The sequence below is a fragment of the Cuculus canorus genome, chromosome Z (genome assembly GCF_017976375.1).
Source record: "Cuculus canorus isolate bCucCan1 chromosome Z, bCucCan1.pri, whole genome shotgun sequence".
Classification (NCBI taxonomy): domain Eukaryota; kingdom Metazoa; phylum Chordata; class Aves; order Cuculiformes; family Cuculidae; genus Cuculus; species Cuculus canorus.
In genome coordinates, this window is record NC_071441.1 from 28707175 (window position 1) to 28722411 (window position 15237).

At 33.8% G+C, this 15237-nt stretch overlaps 1 protein-coding gene across 6 annotated transcripts in view; it reads left to right on the top strand.

Moving 5' to 3' along the window:
* Positions 1–15237, top strand: part of VPS13A (vacuolar protein sorting 13 homolog A) — a 98310-nt gene that overhangs the window by 42228 nt on the left and 40845 nt on the right. For all 6 annotated transcript variants that reach the window (XM_054055400.1, XM_054055398.1, XM_054055399.1 and 3 more), the window contains exons 33-46: positions 240–547; positions 1288–1435; positions 2252–2402; positions 3257–3381; positions 4219–4388; positions 4981–5201; positions 6400–6632; positions 8787–8879; positions 9399–9755; positions 10493–10594; positions 11882–12040; positions 12159–12420; positions 13337–13497; positions 14644–14747. In XM_054055400.1, coding sequence (XP_053911375.1) covers positions 240–547; positions 1288–1435; positions 2252–2402; positions 3257–3381; positions 4219–4388; positions 4981–5201; positions 6400–6632; positions 8787–8879; positions 9399–9755; positions 10493–10594; positions 11882–12040; positions 12159–12420; positions 13337–13497; positions 14644–14747 — 2594 coding nt within the window. The remainder of the gene's footprint in view (positions 1–239; positions 548–1287; positions 1436–2251; positions 2403–3256; positions 3382–4218; positions 4389–4980; positions 5202–6399; positions 6633–8786; positions 8880–9398; positions 9756–10492; positions 10595–11881; positions 12041–12158; positions 12421–13336; positions 13498–14643; positions 14748–15237) is intronic.

Genomic DNA, 15237 nt, shown 5'->3' on the forward strand with positions numbered 1-15237 from the left:
AATGTAATTCATACAAGTTCTGTTACAAGATCATTGCTGTTACCAGATGCCAAATACTTAGTATGGAAATTTATTAATATATATATACACACACACAGGTTTTATTAAAGAATTTTGAAAAAGCGCCTAGAAAAAGTGGTATTTAAAGGTGCTTTGCTGTTAAAAAAACAATGGTTCTTAATGTTTTTGAATTTGTGTGATTATTAACAAAATTCCCAAGATCTTTATTCTTTTTCTAGGCTTTTATAAATAACTTTCAAGCTGCCAAGGAAGCTCTTACAGAGGCAACTGTTCAAGCAGCAGAGAAAGCAGCTACTGGTGTAAAAGAACTAGCAGAGCGTAGTTCCCGTTTGGCATTGGATATCAATATTAAAGCACCTGTTGTGATAATTCCACAGTCCGCAATGTCTGCAAATGTCCTGGTGGCTGATCTTGGTCTAATCACTGTGAAAAACCAATTCTTTATCGCTAAAACGAAAACGCGGTATAATCTTCCACCTGTTGTTGACTCCATGACAGTAAAATTGAGTGAACTGAAGTTATACAGGTAATGTTTTTTGATTTTTTTTTTCCTTTTTTTTTTGTAGCTTCATGTTATCCTTGTGGCATACTTCAGTTGGAGAGCTTTGAGAAGTTGTTATCAAAATAATCAGTTAATGTTTGATGGTTCACAGATACACTATAATCTTGAAATGTAACAGCTAATTAATAAAAAGTATGTAAAAACAGTTGAAATGTGTGGCTTAGAAGAAATAGTATTCTATGTATCTTTTACTGAAGCAAATGTTTGTTTAGGGAATATCACGTAGAATAATACTTACACACCATTCACTACTTTGGGGCAGGCTATGCCCTTTTTTAAATAGCCATTTTGGTGGATTTTCAAACTATACATAGCAGGAAAGATAACTGGTCAGATGGCTGTGAAGTGTTATTTGAAAGTGGGCCTCGGTGCAGGGGAAAGGGAAGGGGATTTTCAAACATAGTTGAGGAATACTGAAGAAAGGAGGAGTTGCTTTCCAATGGAGAGAGAAGGTAAGAGGTCTTAACTTGGAAGAAGTTACTGTGTTGTGTGCCTGGTATATGCCTGTTGTGTCTCCTCCCTGTCAGGAGAAGTTGTCTAGTTGGTGGAGTAATGCTTTAACTGGAGATACTAGGAGAAGTGTGAAGACTGTTTTACAATACTATTCAAAACAATGAGGAAAAGACAGAAATGTATTTGAGCTTGTTAGAATGTGTAAGTGAAGTATGTCAGGCTGCGAGTATTTTATTTTTTTTTTTTTTCAGATCATGCTATGAGCAGGGCTCATTGCAAACTGAGGTACAGTTGCTGCAACCACTCAATCTGGAAGTAGCTGTTGAACGAAATTTAGCTGCTGCATGGTATAACGAAGTTCCTGATATTGAAATATCTGGACGACTCAAGCCTATGAATGTAAGCACTCATTTCTGAAAGCAGCTACTAAAGTTGCTGTGCAAAATTGAAGCATTTTTGTGTCCATAAATGCCTACGTTCCATAGTTTGGGTATTGTTTGATTTCATCACGTATAGATAGAGTGGACTTCATTTAATAGTGGAAAGAGAAGTGAATACCTTTCTACTGTAATATTAAGGTCTATATTTCATCAGTGATACTGCGGGCAGACTTTGTACTGAATGTTACTGATCAGGAATCAGTATGCTCTTACAGTTGCCTTTTACCTGTCAGTTAGTATCTTCCAACAAAGGACTGGAAAAAGTTGAGTTTTATTGGTCTGTCCATTAACACTGTCAGCACCTCTTGAATTCGTATCTGTGACAAGCCTGAATGAGTTAATGCTCATGCTCATTTAAATTTAACATAAAAAATGTAAAGCATGTAAGTTGTTTGAGGAAAATGATTTTGCCAGATTTTTAAATAGAACTATTAAAATTACTGTAAACTACTTTGTGACTAAATGCAGATAATGATTTTGGGCAACTCTAAGTCAAACTATACATGTATGACCTGTGACATTTGATTTCTAAATTGTAGCTTTGTAAAGAAATTTATGGACAAAACCAAGTTCACGTGTAAATGACTTCTGATTTCTAGAATTTACTATAAGTGGTTGTTACGGATTTGAGAAAAGCATTTTACATGGCTCTTTAGTTTCCTGAACAGAGACTCTGCTATCTAAGATTAATCTGTTTATTTGTAAACTTAAGTTTTATCTACCAAAAGTTTTATCAATGGAGTTGTTCTGAGTTTAATAACAATCCTTTTCTAAGCTAATTCTCAGTCAGGAAGACATTACCACAATATTGAGGACACTGAATGAAAATATAGGTGGAAGCTCTGCTTCATCCACATCTTTACCAGAACCAAAAGACATGACTAGCCATAGTAGCGGTATGCATAGTACTTCACAGCACTCTGCAGGTAATGTTTTCTAAAATTATGTCTGGCCTAGCATTTTTAGGTATGACTGTCAGTTTGTTTCTGTTACAAATACCTTTGTGAAAGGATGCTAGATTCAGTTGTTTTTAACAGTATGCCTCTGTTGTCTTGACACCGTGGTGTGAGTTATACCTAACAATAATGATAATGAATAGGAGCAAATGAGCTACTGTAATAAGTTTTGTTGCATGATGTGTTAGTGTAAGGACTATCTTGTTCTGTTGGCAATAATGCAGTAAGTATCTGGAAGTCTGTCAGTTGCATTTGGTAACACACCACATTTGGAAAGTTGCTATTTTACTGCTTCCTGTTTATGCTGGTTCTGTTGCTGTTTAGTTTTAGATCCCTAAAAGTTGTTCCTATTCAGTAGGCATGATTGCCCATAAACTGTTTGGCCCACACTAAAAAACAAATCAAGTAAGGTTAAGAAAAGAATCTTCTGTCCACCTCTTCTATTAAATGTGGAAAAACAGCAAAAACGTGGCAAGATGGGACAAATGGGTGAAAGTAAACTTGTGTTATTTGTAACATTCTTGCACGCAGTACCCTATAACATCAAGGGAAGTGGTACATTTATGTCTTAATGGTGGTTAAAATTGCACATAGACTATATAAGCAGAGTATTTTATTGTCTAAAATGTTGTCATTTTGCCAAAAGTAACTACAGAGGGCATGATAAACATATTATAAGCATGAATGTATTTACATCTGCAGGAAAAGGGTAGTTATCTTCATAATCATTAGTGATAAGAGTTTTTTGTTGCTTTTTTTTTTTTTTTTAATTGCATTTGGGTACCTTTCTTTAATATTAAAAGTGTTTTTCTTATTTCTGAAAGGTGTAACTGTTGTGACATCAGCTGTGGTGGAATTGCATTCACCTGTGAAGATAAAAACAACACTAAAACTGGACTTCAGATTTGACTCTCTGACCTTAGTATTGTATAGTCCAAATTCAAGACAGGTAAATATAATTCTGGTTACAAAGGGAAAGAAACAGCTTTAAGGTTACCTGGACTTCTGGGAATTCTGAATAGGAATAGTTTAATTTATGACTAGACAAAGTGATTTCTAGCAGTAGTCATAAACAGGATGGAAGTGAAAATCAGCTGAGCTATATGGTAGATATTAAAGGAAAGAATAACCAGTAGTAACAGGTAATACATGGCATCTTTTGTCATCTGACTTAAAAGTTGCTGAACACTTATTTTAAAATAAAGTTTAGGAAGAAAAAAGATGGAGAAATGCAACATATTCTTTAGTTTCATACACGTGGACAGGCACAAAACGGTGGGGAGAGACTGTAAATTTGTATTACAATAGTTATGTATTTTTATTCTTTTTGGTTTAAATTTACAAAACTTGTCAACAGATTTCTAACTATAAGTTTGGTAATCTTTTGTTGTGAACTTATAGTCTGTTTATTTTATATTTTGAACAGTTTTCCAGTACCTGACTAACCACTATGTAGTCAAAAGAGACAAAACTTTAGTAACTTGCTAGGCATTTTTGCATAGTCATAGAAACCAAAATTGCATATGACAATTCTAGGTTCTTTTAAACATTGTCTCCCTCTCACTAATGTAAGCTTATTTTAGCAAGCTGGTAAGATAAAGCTTTGCCATTTTCAGTTTTCTCCATATATTATTGATTCTTGTTATTTTATTTTTACCAGTGGGTTCATTAAATATATGCTTGTTAAAATTACTACCAGTTAGAATAAAGGTGTGTATCACACCTGTGTATTATTTCAGTTACCTGTAAACAAATCTACAAACTTATTTTCATTTGATTTAAACAGGTTACAAATTTGGATCAGAGAGATGACCTTTTGAAGCTTGCGGAGTTTAAGTTAGTTTTGTTGTCAGCTGCAGTCAAAATGTTATCGGATAGTTCAATGAATGCTTCAGTCAAACTGGCAAACTGTACCTTAGATGATAAAAGACAGTCAATCCAGAAGGCTACACCAAGGTCTGCGTTTTGAGTTATTGTTTATTGGAACATGAGTTATTGTTTATTGGAATCTGATAGAGTTCCATATGTTTCCATCTTGATATTCAGCTAAAACTACAGTTGTTAGTTGTTGTTAAAGTACACGTTACTGTAGACTTGTGTTTTATTTGCGTTTTGTCTGTGTGTTAGGAGATACCAATATAAATGCTAGAAGCAAACTTTAAATATGAAATTAATAGTTGCATTTAGAGGCAAATTTCATTTTCAGCTTTACCACTGGCTAAGTGAGACTAAGATTTTATTGTTTTTCCTTAAAAGTAACCAACTTCAGTAAAGTGTAATACTTTCGATTATGTAAACAATAATTGTGATGGTTTGACGTGTTAAAATTATGATCTCCTCTAGTTCCCAATGCATGGGAGTCCAAATAGTCTGTTTTATAGAAGTTATGTTAATGTTTTTATTGGTAGTGTTTTAAATATTTTGATATTACTTCTTAAATTTACTCTTATTAGTGTATTGCAGATAGAGTGCAAGTCTTGAGTGTTTTCAGTAGTTGTGGCTTGTTTTTTTTGTTGTCTTTTTAAATGTCACGTTAATGATCTTTCAGGATGGTGGAAATGAAACATGGATTTGAAAAGAAAGTTATGGTGGACATAAGCTATAAGCAAGGAAGAGATGGCACTGCTCTTGACATAGTTGTTCAAGAGATATACATTTGTGCGAGCATGGAGTTTCTACTTACTGTTGCAGATATATTCCTAAAGGCTAATGCAGAAAGTGCTGCTGCACAGAAAAATCTCAAACAGTCATTACCTTTGAAGGAGCAAGGTATATACTGGAACTATTGAAAAAATTGTATTTAAATATCCATTTAAGTTTGATATTCTAATGCTATTTTAAAAACTGTAATACTGCTTTTGTAGTATTTCCTGTGATTGTGTGTATAGAACAGCTTCTTTAACCACTGATGTTTCTTTGTTTGCATCATGGAAAATGGTTCCTATCCGGTGGTCTTTATTTGCAAAGGAAGCTTTGTCTTACCAGACAAAGGAAATGCATAAAAACTGATTTCTAAAATAAAATAAAACGGGAAAGAAGGATTACAGCTGGCGCTCTCTAGATTTGTTTGTCTATCTTTACAGTTTCAACAAAGTTTGTAATGGTGATTATTACTATAGTAATTTTTATGCTTCTTTAAAATGATGGAGCGTATTATATTATGCTTAAAAATTAAGTCAGATTGCTGCCTAAAAATGTTGTAATTTCATTTGTCTACTGATGTGCATTTCTCCCTACATCAGGAAACATAGCTTGAGTGCCTGCTTTGATATTTCTAGGATAGGACCCTATACCTGACATCAGAAATAAGTCTATTAGAACATCAGAGCAGGAAATGGGTGCTTTATGCTTCCAAGCCTCAGGTAGTTCACATCAGGTCTGGAAACCAAGTCCCTTTTTTTGTTTTTGGTTTCCTGTGCCCTGAATATCTTAGTTCTGTCCACCTCAGCTAGGTCTTCTGTGATAACTGGAAAATATCTAAACAAATTAGGATGTCTTACATGGGAGTATGTTGGTACTGTGAATAGTATCATTAAGCAATAGTAAATGCTGCATTATTGTCCTATAAAAAATGTGTGTTTTACAGTTCCAGAGAGCAGAAAATGTGTCCAGCATTTTCGTTAACACCCTGTCATAGCTGGCTGATGTAAATTTTTAGTAAAACTGATAAATTTGCTAGTTATTTGAGGTAATAAAAGTGGTGATACTGTTTACATTTCCATAAAGATTCTTTGCCAAAATGCAATCTTCTGTTGTACCTGAAAGTAATTAGAGCTGTAATGGTTTTGTATCTCTAGTGAAGAGCCTAGAAATAAGCTAGTTGCAGGGATCTACAGGTTTTCTGACACCAGTTATGCTAGGTCTTATCACTAAATCTTTAAAACTTCTCTGTAAGTTTTAAGAGAGATGTAAATAATGACAATTCAATCTTTGAACAATTAATCTAATTCAATTTATATTTTTGAAGCACCTGTACAGCCTGTAACTACAACAGAAATGAACATCATTGTTAAAAATCCAGAGATCGTGTTTGTAGCTGATTTAACAAGAAGTGATGCTCCTGCATTGGTGGTTACAACACAGTGTGAGGTCTTCATTAAAAATAGTCCTGAAAAGTATAGCATGACAGCCGCTGTTAAAGAGATACAAGTGAAAGCATGCCCATTTCTTCCAGAAAAAAGGAAAGGGAACATTACTACGGTGAGTTTGCAGACATCCAGTTTGTATTTAAAAGGTATGGGGTAACTACTAGAATGCAAGTTATTTCTGAAGCTTTTATCACTAGATCGTGTATTACAGACATGAGTAAAATTCTGTGCTGGCTTATTCTGTTGATTTTATTCTGTTTTGTCTGATGTGCTAGGAAGTGCCATCTTGATATGTGCCTTTAAGGTTTTCTATCTATGACAAGCTGAAATTAAGAGCGCAGAGGAGTAATATGTTAATGATGTCTTATATCCCAAAATAAATAAAATAAATAAAGTTTTGATTGTATGCTACTTCGTGTACAATGTGGTAAATTTTGAATACGTGCAGTTTGAAAGTTTACATTAAATTGCTGTGTAACCAAATAACAAAGGATCACAGACAGAATGGGAAGTAGGTATTATGAAATAGATTACTTAGGGTATGCTGTTTATAAGTTCATTGGTGTTGAAGTCCATAGATACATTGTATTGAATTGTTTGTTGTGTTCTGGCAGCAGAATCATACTTGTTTAGTTACTGGCCAGGTGGGAATGCATTGACTCTGCTGAGTTCACTTAGTAATGTTATTGTAGGACAGAGAAGATTCAGTGACAATATATCCAGCTGTTGTCTGTGCCCTCAGGCCACGGATTAATTTTGAGGAATTAATCTTCTCAGCTCTTTGTTAATGGCTGCTTTTTGATGGAGCTACATAAGACAAACCAAAGCTGTAAGCACAAAGGACTGAGAGTTCCTTTTCATCTCCTTTTCAGATACTTCCATAACAACTCAGTTTACTCCTTCGGTAGAACAGTCTTTTTTTTGTATTAATTTATTACAAGCTAGCTCTTGAGGAAGTGGTGCAATTGCAGTGATAGGCAGAACACAGTGCAGAGTTGACTTCTGTAGCTGATTAATATGGCACAAATGTGGCTAGCTTTGTAGAAAGCGCTTAGAAGGCTTTACACCAAGCTTTCCTTCATACATGAGTATCTTCTTCCAGAATCTCATATCTCAGACTATAGAAACAGAGAAAAAGACCTGTATCTTATGACAGGATGCTTATAGTATAAAGAAGGAAGAAACTTCAGAGTACCTTAGTTTTGATGCTTAGAAGGGTACTTCCTTGGAAAGATACAGAAAGTTCCTGAGATAGTAGTAGAAATCAAAAAAGATGATGTTCTCTGCAGGTAGCAGCTTAAGGAAATCTGTGAACCTGGGTTTTCTGTAAACAGTATTTCAGTCTGGGAAAATAGTCACATTAACAGAGATCAGATTAATGTTCCATGGCCACATTTAGTCAAGAAAGAAAATGTGTGATATGTGGTTATATGATGATTACAGCATTTCTGAAGATTGATCTTGATGTGAGGGTTTTATATTGGTTGAACTTTGAGGAGAGTAGTGATGGATGAATTAATCCTTCTGATAAATAATTTTTTTCCCTAACTACCCAGGAAACTAGCCTCTGGATCTAGAGTAGCACTAGTGATGATGTTCTTTCTGTACATTTTTCACATGTGCCTTGGGCTAAAGAAAAACATTATTTTTTATTCCGAGCTGTAACATAGAAGAAAAACTTGTCAAGTAGGGACTGGAGAGCAACTTTTCCTGTCAATGGAGCATCAGTAGAGTCTAACTAGATCTGAGTGCTTCGTTAACCATATCTGATTTTGTTTATAGTGAACCTGAGATTTAGTTTTAGTAAACCTTGGCAAGTGCGAGTATGCGAGCACTGATTGTAAAATAAAGCTGGAACTGAGTGATTTTGATTCATCAATATTTATTCAGAAAATCTGTAACTGTTGTTGCTGTGTTGCCCTTTAACTGAAAAGTCTGATTCTCCTCGGAAGTCATAGGCATGATGATGTGGTCTGTGTGAAGACCCCTCCTGACTTTACAAAAAGAATGGAGTTACTGAAGTGTTATGCATTTTAGTGTAGCTAATGTTTGAATATTTAATGATCGAGAATGACTGAGGTGATAATTCTGATACTTTTTTTTCTTTTATGTTTGAACATGTCATTAGTCTTCAGATTACTCTAAAATTTTGAAGAAGGAAATAATGGTAACTTTTTGGTACTTTTGATGTGTGATGTTTAAAAGTGTATGATTTTTAAAAGAGTTTTATCCTCTATTTAACATTCATTTTTACTCTTTTGTGTAGGTGTTACAGCCATGTGACTTCTTCTTTGAAATGAAACAGTCAGGTACTAATCCACAGACTGCTGATCTAATGATTAAATCTCTAACCATAAAAGTAGGTGGACTTTTATCATATTTTTAGTTCTCTAGTTCTCTACTCCTTCCTGTTCAGGAGGCTTTGAAATCGTTTGTAGGATATGTTTCTTAAAAAAAAAAAAAAAAAATCAAGAATGACTGAAGTGGGGAATTGTTTCTGTTCTGTTCTTCATCAGGTCATCTGTCTGTTCAGCATGTGAAAAAAAACAAAATGGAAAATTGGCAGTCATGTCATATTTGGGTTTGGAATCTGTGTTTTATATGGCCTGATGTACAGAGGCAATTTTCAAGGTGTTTAGATGCAGTGTTGGATGACGTAATTTAGAAAGCTCCCATCTGGAAGAAAGGCAGAGTTTGAAAATCTGAATAGACTGGGCTGTAGCTTGTGGAAAGGAATGAGTTTGCAAACATAAGAGCCATGCAGAGAACAGGATTGTTCTGGTAGCATAACAATTCATTTTAGTTTTGTATCTGAAAGTTGCTGACTCTTTCCTGGACCAGTTTCTCATTTCCATTTATTTCAATCTCTTATTTGTAGGTTTCACCAATAATCATAAACACAGTAATTACTATTACATCAGCCTTTTATCAAACTGCAGAAACAACAGAAGAAGAGACAAGTCAAATACCTCCAGACTTATGGAATAAGAAAGATATAAAAAATCTGAAAATGTGGTTTCTTGAAGAGTCAAATGAAAATAAAGATACAAGTCCAACCACTGAACTGGTTCCCACAGGAGAGTCATTGAAAATGAATATAGAATCTGTTTTTCTAACGCTTGAAGCTGGCGTTGGGCACCGAACTGTACCAATGCTTTTAGCCAAGTCCTCATTTCTTGGAGAAGTTAAAAATTGGAGTACTCTAATCAACCTACGCTCTCGTCTTGAGCTAGAGGTGAGGAATCATGCATAAGAAAAAGAACGAGTATAGTATCTTAGGAAAACTTATGTTATTTAGGCAATAAAAGAAAAAAATCCAAATATTTGATGAGTGAACTCGTGCAGATACCTGTTGTGGAAGCAGGATGAGAATGAAGTACTAAGGTAGTTAAAATGATAATCCAGTGCATTTGATGTAAAGTATTAATGGCGTTGATTGGTGTTACACAGTCTCACATTTACACTCGATATGAGTTCACAATGGCCTGTTGCATCAATATTAAATTTTGGAGTAGCAACTGGCTAAAACTCCTTGACAATCTTAAGATTGCAGTAGAATATACTCATGTCATTTATATATAAAGCACATGTGGTACTAGTATTGTATATAAAATGTTCAAACTGGCTTGTATTTGCATGTTAGTGACCTAAAATTCAGTGGTTATTGTAGGTTACGTCTTCCTTATTTTTAGTGCTGTAGACTTCCAGTGTCTACAGTTTTAAGGCAGAATTACATTTTAAGTCACACACCTTATACCATTCATTTGGGAGTGGGTTTTTGCAATACAGATTTAGCAACCTCATTTATTTCTCTAATGCATTTGCTGAAAGTGCAATCTAATTATAAAATTTTATTAAATGTTTTGGTAATATAATACTTGTAAATCAGAATTTTAAGTCTTTTAACATGTGTAGAGTTCTTGTTGATGTAAAAGTTGTGTGTAATTTCCTAATTAACTTGCATTTCAATAGGTACACTATTTTAATGAGATGTTCGGGGTATGGGAGCCTTTGCTTGAACCACTAGAAGTTGAAAAAACAGATTTATTCAAACCATGGATTCTTGAAATCAAGGTATATTTTACAAAACTGAACTCACATCTTCCATTTCAATACTTTAGAAAAAACAAATGCTCTGCACATTTAATTTCTGAGGCTAATCTAAGAATTTTATTCCTTTTTCTTGGTTATTGAGCCTTTTTTTCCCAATTAGGGAATGAAACCAGCTCTTGTCTCTGTCACAGATCTTTTTAAACAAATGTCTTTCAGGCGGCAGGAAGATTTGATTCCAATTGCACTAGATAATCATAATGGCATTTTATCGCTTTTTCTAAAGTTACGTCCTATGCTAATGAAGCTTTCAGTGACTTTGGAAAGATAGAAGACCACTTCTCTCATTCCATGGAAGTGTCTGTAGCAAAAAAGTATTGGAAGAACTGATGCCTGTTACTGAATAGCCCAAGTCCACCATGGGAATAGTTCCTTCCACTTCCGTTTCATCTTTTACAAGGAAATAGTCTAGATTCTGGTCTCAAAGTAGATAAGCATATATTCAAGGAAAGGGAGGTTGTTTTTTTTTCTCCTCCTTCTCTCCTTCTGTCTTAACTGTTTTATTGCATTGTTTTGGAGTATTATTAGCCTGTTAGGTTGCTGAGCGTGGGAGAATCATTCTTTTCCTAAGTCTGTGGTAATCAAACAATTTTTGTCAGAAGGGTAGAGATTATGGACTAAGACATTGCAATTAAGAAATGACTGTTAAAAATATTCCTAAGAATTTTCCAGAAATTTGAAACTTAATGCATATAAGATAGTGATAGTGAGATAATAAGTCAAACCTTATATCTCCTGGCCCAGATTTTAAGTACAACATTTGGAAATACATGATTTCCAGAAATGTTGAGGGACAGAAAATATATGTGATTTTTATTTTTTTTCCTTCAAACAAATGAAATACATACAAAACAAGTATTTGGTTTGGCAACATATAAGGATTTAAGTTTGGAGCTTTAAGAGTAGGAAATCAATTATGTTTAATAGCTTTTACACAATGTTATTACATACGGTATGATGAATGTTTTCACGAGGCATTTAACTTATATGTCAGCAGTTAGTATATAAGTGTGTGCTCTTTCTTAATGAGTAATGAGAAATTTAGATACTGTTATTTACATTTCATTGACGTCTGAAATAGATATTTTGCCTCTTGCTGCCTTTATTCTCTCTTTCCTTTTGAATAAAAAGATGAATAAATGAACTCCAACTGTGACCATGGCAGGACATTGAAGAGAGAAAGAGTCTTGAAGTGAAAATTGCTGCAATAGAAGAAGTAGTTACATAAGATTTTTTAAAATTTCCTTTCAGATGAAAAAGAAGGCTAAGAAAGCGTTGGTTGAATCAGATGCAGAAGAAGAAAACTACAAAGTTCCAGAATATAAAACAGTAATAAATGTTTCCTCAAAAGACCAGCTGAACATTACGCTATCCAAATGTGGGCTGCAAATGTTGAGTAATTTGGGCACGGTAAGAGAGAATACTTGACTGTGCAGTGTCAGAATTGTTAAATGAATGTTTGCAAAGATCATCTTGATGAAGTTTTATTCAGTATATTTGCATTTTGTATCTGGTCTTTGTTTTCTAGGCATTTGCTGAAGCAGCTACTCAAACTTCAGATATCTTCAAAAAAGACCGAGCACCATTTGTAATAATAAATTCTTTAGGACTTCCTATCACTATCTTCCCTAGTGATTCCTTTAGTGTCCTGAATGTTGAACTTGGAGCAAAAATATTTCATTTAAGAGATGGAGAGAATTTAAACATGGAATTTGTCAGAACTAAAAGTGAGAGTGATCAGTTCACAGCAATGACAACTCTGAGTAGCAAGAGGTTTTACATTCAGATCTGTAAGTTTAAAGCTCCATACATCTTCTGGTTTTGTAAATACTGTATTATGCATAATACTGCATCGTCTGTGAGTCAGTTAAGTATTGGAGAACTACTTAGAATGAAAGGAGCATTTCTTTGGGTTCTTCATGTGTGGCAGTATTTGAAATCCTGCTTTAATCTTTACAGCTAAAAGTTACATGTATCACAGTTGTTAATTTTTGTAGTGTATATTTTCTGTTGTTATACATTATTTAGGTAACTAATCTTTATTTTATAATTTTATTGCAGTAAATATTTTTGTTTCTGTTCAGATGCTAATGCAGAATTAAGCTGCCCAAAGTAAATTTTTTTTTGTAGAATTCCGAGACCTGTCTATATGTGTATTCTCATAAGAAGTTACTCCCAAGAGGGATTTTTTTAAGAAAAGATTTTTAAAATGTTTTAAAGTAAAACACAGTTAAAGCTAAAAGTACAATTCAGCTATTTTTAATGGATGTGTGTTAACAACTGAAGTTGATTTGTTGTAACAGTTGTCAGTTTTTTAAAACTGATGTTTCACTTGGTCTTAACTACAATGACATATTAATTGAATAGTTTTCACAGTATATATGAGTAGTACCTTGTTAATAAGCTATTACATCTTGTGTAAACATTTCTCTTTAGACACTAATTTTATTTGTAGTGGCAAACCCCACATAAACATTTGAGTCACTGATTCACTCTTTTTTCCTGTGATGAAAATAGGATCTTTGCTGTTTCCTTAGTAGCGCTGCGAGAGTGAAATATTAAAAGTGGTGATTGTACTTTATCTTCAGCTATATTTTTTGTAATAGATTGAATAATACTGAAAATTCTATTGAATGCATATTTCCGTCTTCAAAACTATCTTGATGCTCCTTTTGAGTCTTTAATTTCTCGTATTGTAAATTCTAGGTCCACATAATCATTCCACTGTGGAGAAGATTCCGTTGACAAAAGTTGGTCGGTGTATTTACAGAGTGAGACATGAGGAATCAGGTGTTGAAAGGTCCATTGTCTGCCAAATCGATACTGTTGAAGGAAGCAAGATGATAACGATACGCTCTCCTGTTCAGGTTATTATATTTCTATGTATTATATTTTCATTGTTTTAATTTGTTAATGAATGAAAATGATAAATGTGTTTATCTTTAGATAAACATTTAAAAATCTTAAAAATCCCTTAGAAAATTCATTTGTTGTGTATTTTAATTTAGAAGAGATTTTAAAAACAAATAGCTTTTTCAAAGTGGCAAAGACAGAGGATGGGGTGAGGGTAGAAATGTACCAGATTTTAGATCAGGATAATTAATCGGTAATGTTTTCTGGTATTATCTTGAACTTCAATCTCGTAGAATTACTTGAATTGCTCTCTTAAATTTACCTGGCTTCCGCAAGATTATCCATCTATAAGATTATTTTTCCTTCATGCTGTACCATTGTTATATAAATTTCAGATTTATTAACAAGCTAGCTGGGGGGTGAGCCCTTTGTGCATGTGTATTTTTTGATTCAGTAGTATTTTTGACAAACATTATATAGTTAAAAAGTACTGGGAGGTTGTCTAGGTAAGAGTATTCTGTAGTAGCGTCCTTTTACATTTGACTTGCTGGGTTTTGCCCAGTGATTTATGACTTGGTTAGTAGAGATTAACTGCTTTATTCTTCCCTCAATTAAATTTTAGTTTTTTCTTCTAGAGCCTATAATGGTTTTACGTTAACTCTGAAATAAAAAAAAAAAAAGTGTTTGCAAAGAACAAGGCAACTAACTATATAACCCACAAATTGTAAAGGGCATTGGTAGTTTAACCTTAAATAAGTGTTTGATTTCCGTTGTGTTTTCTGCCATATGGATTTTGACCCCCCCAAGCCCTATTTTTTATATATATATATATGTGTGTGTGTGTGTGTGTATTTATGAGAAAGTTCTTTGGAAAGTTGTTGCTGTAGTTCAGATTTACTTGTTTTTGGTTTTACAGGGCTTTGTTTCTCCTCGAGAAGAATTTCACAGCTAACTATTAGTTTCATAATTAAAATACAGCGTTCAACTGCACAACCAAAGCATTTAAGGGGATTTGCTGGTATTAGAAAGTTTGTTTTAAATAACTGATCTTGAAGAATAAATTGATAAGGTGAACAATGAGGGAGTTCTGGTTCTGTGGTCTGTTAGGCTGTCTTTCCAGTTTTTCCTGATGTATATTGCTGTATTTTTATTTCACATAGATAAGGAATCATTTTTCAATCCCATTAAATATTTTTGAGGAAGGAAGATGTTTAGGGACTGCTTCACCAGCAAATGAATTCAACATACCACTGTCCTCCTACAGGTACCTTATGGCATTTTTTTTTGTCATGGAATATGCTTATACATTGCTGATTTTTTTTTTTTGTTTAATTGTATGAGTACAATAAAATTGTTTCCCTTTGCTACCTAACGCTGAAATTAATACTGTACTATCATTGTGGGGTAGGATCTTCTCCGAGCATTTAGTCTGAGTTAAACAGAATAGTACATAATGCTTGAACTGGAAGTCTTTTGAAATCCACTTTACCGAACAACTTAGGTTATCTATTTAAGAATCAAGTGCTTCTAGGACACAGTGATTATTATCCACACAGTGTAGACTTCTCTTCTTAGTGATGTCTAGTGATGTATTTCAGCCTTCTTTTTTTTTTTTTTAAAGGCTTCTTTTAATGTGATTCTGAAGTAAAATATAGAAATTAATTTGTTTAAACTCTTATCACAGCTATAGAAAAAGACTTGTCAACCTTAGAAACACTTGGCTCCCCACATAGCTATAGTGTTAGCACCTTCAA